Source organism: Nematolebias whitei, chromosome 2 (assembly GCF_014905685.2).
Source record: "Nematolebias whitei isolate Nwh7 chromosome 2, NemWhi1, whole genome shotgun sequence".
NCBI classification, from domain to species: Eukaryota; Metazoa; Chordata; class Actinopteri; order Cyprinodontiformes; family Rivulidae; genus Nematolebias; species Nematolebias whitei.
Window position 1 is genome coordinate 23,103,551 of NC_056499.1, and position 9,431 is coordinate 23,112,981.

The following is a 9,431-nucleotide window of genomic DNA, read 5'->3' on the forward strand; positions in this document are numbered from 1 at the left end:
GATGATTGCCTCTAAATATAATTTGGTCCAGGGGAATAGCAAGTCCATCTTTCGTCGGGAAATCTGGGTTTTTCCCAGTCTCTACAGGGAGCTGAACTGTTCATGATAAGACACTATACTACGCACTGTATTAAGGTTTTTGTAAACTGATTGTAAACTGTAAACTAAAAAAAAAATCTGTATGCCTTTTTATAACTGTCTATTGTTGTCGCTGTTGTCCATTGTTATCATAATTCTTTTTTTAAATCAGGTCTCTCTTGTAAATGAGTCCTCGAGACTCAATGGGATTTACCTGTCTAAAAAAGGTTGAATGAAATAAATGATAGATTCAAGCAATTTGGTTCAGTTCAGTTTATTTATATAGCAGGATAGATGAGAAACAGTCTTTAGCCCTTTCCAAAACCTAGATCAAATAAATGGGGGAAGTTAATGTAGACAACTTACTTTTAAACGAACCGGGATGTATTAAAAAATATATATTTGGAAAAACTTAGAAAATCCTACAAAAGTAACCAGTTCTTTTTTTTAAAAATCCGTGGCTGAACTGAAGGACATAAACGCAACGTAGGCCACGTGATCACAAGCAGGAAGTGAATTGCCTGTCAAAAAATACGGTGGGTGCGCGTTTGTTTGGCTATTAGTCCCTCCGTTAAAGTGGCTTTAGTTTACGAAATCTGTTTTTTATGTTATTTAAGAATAAACACTGAATCCCAATAACTTACGTCATGTAAAATTTTCACGTGTAGAAGTGAAAACGCGTATGTATTTGTTTATTTTTAGCAAACGCTAGGAAGCTAGCCGGGTAAACTGTTTTACAAGCGTCAACATCCGTAAGCGTGTGTAAATCTATTAGTAGCGTATTATTCTAGGTTGTTTCTGATATATTTACGTTGTTAAAAGCTATCATCAAACATGTACCGGCGCACAAATTTAACCTTGTACTTTGAGCTAATCAAGACCCATGAAGTTCGGCTTTTGTTTTACTAATATATGTCGAACAATGCTGAGATTATGTTTCTCTTTTTGCGTAACAGTAAGAAATGACAGACTGGCACCTTTCTCTGAAGCTGGTGGATCGGCCCAAGTCCACCTTCCACTTCCCAGAGATGATGCCAGGAGATGTCCCCCCTGGAGGATACAGAGTGGCCACCTTGAAGCAGCTTGTTGCAGCTCAGCTCCCAGATTCTGTCCCAGACCCTGAACTAATAGGTCTGTCAGCAACAGAAATAAAATGTGAATGAGGCGTGTGTGTTGTTCTGCTGTCTATCATCATAGTAAACACTGTATCTGCGTAAATTACCCCTAAATGTCCTGTCTGTGTCTGCTTTCATCAGAGTTGGTTCACTGTGGCCGGAAGCTAAAGGATGACCTTACGTTGGATGCCTGTGGGATTCGGCCAGGATCCACTTTACATATTCTCAAAAAAACGTGGCCAGAGCCAGAGAACAGTCCAGGTCTGTGAGTTCTCGTGTTTCTCTTAAATACAGAAAACGATTCAGCTGTACATTAAGAGAAAGCCAGACTCTGAAAGCGTATGTGTGTTTTCCTCTGTAGAGCCTGTAAACAGAGCGACTGCAGCCAGGGAGTTCAGGGTGTTTCATGCTGCGCTTCATTCTCTCAACTCTGCCTACAGAGACTCTGTGAGTAGCCGAACCCTTACATTAGCTACTGCATTTACACCTTTTTTTGCATTTTTAAATATTTTGGTTTTAGTCAAAATGAATAAGCATGATGGTTTTTCATCTGATGTTCTTATGGGTTTTTTCTCTCTCCTAATATTTTGGCAATCTGTGTAAATATCTGACAATCCTTTAGTTCTGCTGTTTGGGTGATTTCATTCTGAGATTTTGCTTTTGGAAACTTTAATTCCTCTTTTTCTGGATGCAAATCACATTTTTTTGGATGATTGTTTCCTCTGGTATCGGATGCTGTGCAGCTGGAAGGATTTTGACTGAAACTTTTTTAGTTTTGGACATTTGTTATGATACGTAACCATGGCAACAAGACAGTTTTCTATAACCAAGCAGCTGACTAACATCTCAGTGTTTCCCCTAGTTAGCTTGCCATGGCGGGGTGCTCATCTCATCCTTGATTTTTGCTGATGGGGGGATGGAGACATGTCTGAGCGCAGCTTGTACTAACAGTTTTTGAACGTGGGTGGGGGGTGTTCAGCTTGTGGGACGAGGCAATGTGAGTGCTGCCTTTGGCTTTTGAGCTAGAGAGCCTGTATTTTGAGCCGCTAGCTTAGTGATGTGTCAGTGCCGGGTGGGGGTTGGAGGGGCAAGTTCAGTTTGGTAGGCGGGGGGCTCAGTTCTGTTGACGGAGTGGGGCACCCCGCCTGTATAATGGTAGGGGAAACACTGCATCTCAAAAGCTCAAATAATATCTCAACTACAGCCCCAAATCTCAAATGAGTTGAAAAGGATGTTCTGTGGATGCATTCTCATCTACCTGCCAGCTGTGCTCGAGTGCCTGACCACTGAGATCCTGGAACTAGCAGGAAACACGGCTCATGACAGTGGAAGGACAGGATCGTCCCTCGGCACCTACAGTTGGCTGTCCGCAGCAACAAGGAGCTTGGCAGACTGCTGGGAGGAGTGGCCATCGCTCTGGGAGGAGTTCGTCCCAGCATTCGGGCGGTCCTACAGCCCCTGGGAACCGAGAGACCAGCCGAGTCTGGGTGGACGGATCGGACAGCATCTGCAGCCAGTTTCTTAGGATCCGCTGTGGGATGGATCTTTACAAGAGATCCTTCCTGTTTGCAGCCATCCGTATCTATAACGTCTCTTAATGAAATGAGGATAACGAGTTACAACACAAATAATTTCCCTTTGGTATTAATAAAGTATATTTGAATTGAATTGATTGAATTATCTATGAAGTTACCACCACAGCTCACTGCTGCACTCTGTGTCCCTCTACTGTTTGCAGCAAGTATGCATGACTAGGTCTGAATGTTGTATTTACAAGCCAAACTTGTTATTTAAGCCTTATTCTCAAAACTACTGCTCACTGACCAGTGCATTGTTTAGGTGTAACTACCGGCTCTATACTTAGAGTTTCACTTGGCACGTTTGCAAGTGCTGCACACACATTTAGAGTTGACTTGTGTGCATATTTTTGGAAAAAATCATCAATGTATATCTGGTGTAATGCAGAACAACAGAGAAATCTATAAAAACTTCAAGACAAATTAATGTTTGTCCAAGAGAAGGTTCTTTGTATGCCTAAGATCTCACTCCTGTCCTGTTGCAGTCTGGTTGCACAACAGCTGCAGCAACATACAGATACGGTGACGTCAGATTGTTGTGCACTGACCACAGAAAAGCTGTGCGTGTTGTTAGGTCTGTGCTGAGGACTAGTAACAAACGTATCTGCTTGGGTTCTTCTACAGTTCAGTCAAGCTGCATAATTAACAAGACCTGGTAACATTTACTGTTTCTTTTAAAAGTATATTTTGCACATCATGAATAAAAGAGAGAGAGAGCAGCAGCTGTTTGTTGTTGGCATCAAGTGGTGACTTCAAATGAAGTGGACAATTTATGTCCTGCTGTTTTAGCAGCAGATCAGACATGGGAACATCTGCTTTGTCTTAAGGCTCAGGTTGTTGAAAAAGAGGAATAGAAAGGCCTGTCGCGATAAACAATAAATTAATTAATCGCATGATAAATAAAAATTATCAACCTCATTTTCATTTATTGGCTTTATCGTTTCTTTGTGTCTCTTTCTTTCTACTGAAAACACCGGATGACAAAAGGCTCAACTCCGATGCACTTTACTGACCCCTCCCTTTCTCTTCTCTCTTTAAATTCTATTTTAACGATCCAAAATTGCGTTTTTGGATTGTTAAAAGCAGCTAAGGTGAGAAGCTAAGCTACGAGTTAAGCTAACAGGCTGACCTCGGGGAACAAACCTCCGTCTTGTCGAAGCTCCAAAATTCACGGTTGAAACCCGTGCCTTCGTCTAACAAGTTGTTTTTCTCAGCAAAACGAAGCTGAGAACTTGTTTACTGATTTTTTAAAATTCATTCAACCTTTATTTAGACAGGTTAATCCCATTGAGCCTCGAGGACTCCTTTACAAAAGAGACCTGAATTAAAAGCTTTGTGTGAAAAATGCTATGCTAAAGAGTTCAAATCACACCGAGTGTCCACCATTTTGAGAACCGAAGAGAGACAGCCCATGTCACGTCAAGGGGCCTCACTCCCATTTTTCTTAGAGACACGCTGCTCGCTCCCTCACTATCCACCCTTCGGTTCAAACAGTCTTATATTGCCATCCGGTGGTTGAAAAAATGTACTACGCGCAAAACAAATAGCAAACATTTCTTCTTACATTTGACAATAAATACTAATTATTGTCAAATTTCAAACAATATTATCGTAATAATTTTTGAGACAATTAATCGCCCAACAAAATTTTTTTATCGTGACAGGCCTAGGAATAGATTAAACAAAATGTAAACAACTGACCAAAAAACTGTCAAATGAAACTGAAATGTACAAAAAATGGACCATAACATGCTAGAAATAATTTATTGTGTATGTTAATAATTGGACAAATAACGGATGATGTTGGAACGTTATTATCTTAAAGAGGAACGGCAGAAAATTTCTCAACCAAACCAGAACTCTTACCTTAGTTGTTTTAAACTAAATTAAATGACTAATATATTGTAAGTTTTGGTATTTTCAAAGAAAGAGGCTCCCATAAAGTGTTCTGCTGTATTTGAATTTACCACAAAGCTGTTCTCATTGATTTTAACTACCGGTAGTCACAGATGCTAATCTAAGTTTGACCAATTAACTACATTTTAACCAGCGTGCACAGATTTTGAAACCACATAAAGATTAAAACAAAGAGAAGTGAAGAACGTCAGCATATTTATGGGATGAATGTTCCTTTCTTCATCAGGTAACACTGACAGTTTGTTCAAAAAGTCGACATATTGAAATCCAGCAACAAAGTTGCAAATTTAGCAACAGTGATATTAGAGAGTAAAGTCTGAGTGCATCTCACTGGGTTTGTTTACAGCACCAGAATTAGGAGATTGCATCATCAAATGTTATTGATGTTCAGTTTTGGCTGATTTTTATGTCCAAAACTCCTCAGTAGTAAATCAATGTGTTTTTGTGCAATACAGCCCTGCCCAGTCCTTCCATCTCTGTTTTGAAGTGGAAATACTGGGAATAATCAGGGAGGAGTTGGAACCTGTGGAATTTCTTGATCCCTGCAGAACATTACTGATGCCAGAAGACAGTTTTACAATAAGATTAGATTTATTTGTAACAAAAAATTAACATTAAAACCCTCAATTTGGCATTTCTTCTAAACTTTGTTCCAAACATGCAGTAAAACACGGATCTCGTTGTTGTTGTTGTTGTTGTGAGAGGTTTTTTTTTTTTTTAGCTTTTGTTAAAAAGCTTAAGTTGCGCTTATTGTTATGCGAAAAATATTTTACTGAACATGTTATTTTTAGATAATCTACCTTTACAGTTCAATTATCAATTGTTTTTGGGCTTGAATTTGTGAACACCGTGCAGGTGCACCTTGTCTAGGTGGTGTTCTGAAACATTTGACTGACAACATCTAAACGTTGGTGGTAAAGGTGAAGCGCCCACACCTGCCCCACTCTGGGCCCTTGAGCAAGACCCTTACCATCTGCTCCCAAACAGGTCTCTCTTGAAAATGAGTCCTTGTGCCTCAACGAGACTACCTGTATAAATAAAGGTTAAATAAAATTAAATAAATAAATACAAACTGAAATGGAAAAAGCGGGTAAAGATGGATGGATGGATTTTTTTTAAAGTTATTTTTGTTTCACCTTTTCGAAACATCAAACGTCTCAGAACTGACTGAGTGAAACACTTCCAGTAAAATGTCCATGGCTGTGAGTGAGGTTCTTCTGCTTTCGAACATTTGGATGACTTTTCTTGGCTTGGAGACCATTTGGCTCGAACAACTGGGCTTCTCTCCTCCTGTCACACACATGTTCACAGATGTTTACTTCTGATTATATCACCCTTGATGCTTTTCAGAGCTGTGTGTGAACAGGACCCCCGACAGCTAAAGGCTGGTCAAAGATCACCATTAGCAGGAGCAAGTTCACTTAATAAAGCTTGATAGATTGTGTTGGCTTGAGTGATTAGGATCTTTTTTTTTTTTTTTTTAATGTAGTAAATTAATTATCAGCTGTTATCTTTTGTTTCCAACTTGTAGGTTTATAAAATGCTGACAAACAAAGAGTCTCTGGATCAGATCATTGTAGCCACACCCGGGCTCAGATCGGACCCCATAGCTTTAGGTAAGACTGCTGAAATCCCTATATAACTAACTCTGCAATGTAAAATGCGTTAATTTTAATATTTCCGTCTAAAAACAAACCCATAGGAGTTCTTCAAGATAAAGACCTATTTGTGCAGTTCACAGACCCCAACATGCTTGACATGTGAGTGTATTGTGTATTTTCAGCTCCCGTGACAAATAATGTAGAAATATAGTGCAGGGACACTCAGAAAAATGATCTTTCCTCTTCTTGTCTGTCTAAAAGATTGATCGGTTCACACCCGGCCCTGGTCAACGCCATCATCTTGGTCCTGCACTCGGTGGCAGGCAGTATGCCTGCTCAGTCCAGCGCCAGCTCTTCTCGCAATGTTTCTGCCAGCTCCTACAGCGACATGCCAGGTGAGATCACCGAACACAGGCTGAGTTCACAGAAGCGCAAAACATACGGTGAAGGTTATTGTCCAAACTGTTCTTTGAACTGCTTTTTGTCAGGAGGCTTCATGTTTGAAGGTATGTCAGACGACGAGGAAGAGTTCCAGTCTGTAAGTTCACAACCAGCAGCAAACCCCGCTCACTGAAGACCTCCTGGTGCCTACATCCTGACTGTCTTGTGTGCTTGATCGTCTTTACCAGGGGAGCCCAGCAGGTCCTTCTAACCGAGGTGGGCTCTCAGCAGGGATTCGTCCCATGTCTCTGGGCCACAGCGGAGCAACAGGCCCTCGACCTATAACACAAAGTGAGCTAGCAACTGCGCTGGCCCTCGCTAGCACGCCCGACAGTAGCGCTGTTACACCAACGACAGCAAATCAGGTGAGCCAGCACATATAAACTGAGAACTCAGCTGGAGGAGATTTTATTGAGATAATTCTGCTTGTCTGGATAAAAAAGTGCGACTCCTTGCTGCATGGTTTTGCTAATTGCTACTTTTTTTTCTTTGAAGGTGGACCCCTCCAGTGGTTCAGCCCCCATGCCAGCTGGCACACCAGTCAGTAATGATCTCTTCAGCCAGGCTCTACAGCAAGCTCTGCAGGCCTCCAACATGTCAGGTCTCCAGGTGAGCAAACTATCGGAAGCCCCCAGTGTGTGTTCAGTGCCTGGCGGGGGTAGTCGTATGCATAACGGTAACCAGGTGGGGTTTGCACAAAGGATTATCTTTTCTGATTCTGACTTTCTGTGTTTGCCAGAGCCGTTGGCAGTCTCAGCTGCAGCAGCTCAGAGACATGGGGATACAGGATGAAGAGCTGATGCTGAGGGCGCTGCAGGCCACAGATGGTGACATCCAGGCTGCCCTCGAGCTCATATTTGCTGGAGGCCCAGGTCTCTAGGACCAAACCCCAATGGACAAAGCCCGATGTAAAGAAGAGCACAAGGAAAACAATCTGTCCGATGTGCTGCCTTCTATACTGTAAAATATCCAAACAAAACTGTTGCAGCTGAGCTCCACAGCTTTTTTTATTTTTAGTTTTCACAACTAATAATAAAGTTAATGTCTAAAACATTGCTTTTTTTTCTTTTTTTTTTTACAGAAGTACCTTTCATTTGCTTTGTAACTGAGGAAAATCAGTGATGTGATTGTCTCCAGTATTAAAACATAACCCTAAAACAGTCAGGATCGTTGTAGCTTTCTTTTTATTTTTAGCCCTGAAATACAAGAAAGCTTAGAAGTTATTGATAAGTTTCTAATTTAAAAGGTTTTATACCATCATTATTGATTCAATTTGATTGAAAGTTCAATTTGAAACACAAAGGTTTGTCAAAATGTAGAAGAAAAGGTTTTTAATTAATAAATCCCAATTTTTATTTTTTGATGTCATTGGTCTATTTTAAGTCCAGGGATATGCAGTTAAAGAAACAATAGACTTCTGAATCTTCAGCACCTACAATTTTAAAATATCTCTTTGCAATCTTTGTTCCATTCAGTTTATTTATCTAACTCCCAAGTCACAACAGAAGTCATCTCAGGGCACTGAACAGAAATATTCATATATAAAAACAATAATTTAACATTATTTATTTGAGGAGCAGACTGCTTTGAGTTTAACTCCATTGCAGAACTCTCATCTTGAGCAAGCATGAAGGCAACAGTGGAAAGGAAAAACTCCCTCATGACGAAGAAACCTTTAGCAGAACCAGGCTCAAGACAAGTGGCCATCTGCTTCGACCGGCTGGGTTTGGTAGGAACAGATACACAATGGCAGGTCAAGAATCACTTGTTAAGATAGAAATGGTATCAAATGAAAACTATTCAATTTTAGCTAATCATCTAAGGAAATTGGGTCAATTTGTCCTCTAGTAGTCTAAGCCTATAGCAGTATAACAAGCCAACCCTAACTATAGGATTCATCAAAAAGGAAAGTCTTTAAACTGCACAATGTGTCAGCCTCATGGACAGAAACTGGAAGTTGGTTCCACAAGAGAGGAGCCTGAGAACTGAAAGATCTTCCTCCCATTCTGTGTTTGGAAACTCTAGGAACCACAAGTAAGCCTGCAGTCTGAGAGTGAAGTGCTCTGTTGGGAAAATATGGAACAATAAGATCTGTAATATAAGATGGAGCTAGGTTGTTGAGGGCTTTTTAGGTTAAGTTCAAGCTTATTGTCATTTGCATCACATGTAAATGAGGTGGAATGAAATTATGTACTTTGGGTCCCAGTTACAACAATAGCAAAAATCCATCCATCCATCCATCCATCCATCCATTATCTTTACCCGTTTATTCCATTTTGGGTCACGGGGGTCGCTGGTGCCCATGTCCAGCAATCACTGTGCGAAGGGCGGGGTACACCCTGGACGGGTCGCAAGTCCATCACAGGGCCGCATAGAGACAAACGAGACAAACAACCATTCACTCTCTCACTCACACCTGGGGACAATTTAGAGTTACCAATCAGCCTAACATGCATGTTTTTGGTCTGTGGGAGGAAACCGGAGAAAACCCACGCATGCACGGAGAGAACATGCAAACTCCACCCAGAAAGGCCCCTGGACCAGGGTTTGAACCAAGGACCTGCTCGCTGAGAGGCAGCAGCTCTACCAGTTGCGCCACCATGCTCCCCCAATAGCAAAAATATAAAGTATAAAAAGAAACAGAATATGAGGATCTAAGATATACACTAAACACTAATGATGTAAAACAATACGACGCATCA

The 9,431-nt window shown here is 41.0% G+C and overlaps 1 protein-coding gene across 1 annotated transcript; it reads left to right on the forward strand.

Moving 5' to 3' along the window:
* The first annotated feature begins 571 nt into the window (after positions 1-571).
* Positions 572-7,695, forward strand: LOC119430120 (ubiquitin-like protein 7). Its single transcript, XM_037697558.1, has 11 exons — positions 572-614; positions 1,035-1,209; positions 1,335-1,454; positions 1,555-1,640; positions 6,219-6,303; positions 6,390-6,447; positions 6,550-6,683; positions 6,777-6,826; positions 6,918-7,094; positions 7,225-7,338; positions 7,469-7,695. Exons 2-11 carry the CDS (start codon positions 1,041-1,043, stop codon positions 7,607-7,609), a joined length of 1,134 nt encoding a protein of 377 aa, XP_037553486.1. The 5' UTR covers positions 572-614; positions 1,035-1,040; the 3' UTR covers positions 7,610-7,695.
* Positions 7,696-9,431: the final 1,736 nt, after the last annotated feature.

Excerpts from the sequence above, each read along its gene's own strand:
- LOC119430120 (XM_037697558.1), top strand. The coding sequence starts at position 1,041 with ATGACAGACTGGCACCTTTCTCTGAAGCTGGTGGATCGGCCCAAGTCC. Across the intron at positions 1,210-1,334 it reads CCCAGACCCTGAACTAATAG|AGTTGGTTCACTGTGGCCGG; the intron begins GTCTGTCAGCAA and ends TGCTTTCATCAG. Across the intron at positions 7,339-7,468 it reads CCAACATGTCAGGTCTCCAG|AGCCGTTGGCAGTCTCAGCT; the intron begins GTGAGCAAACTA and ends TGTGTTTGCCAG.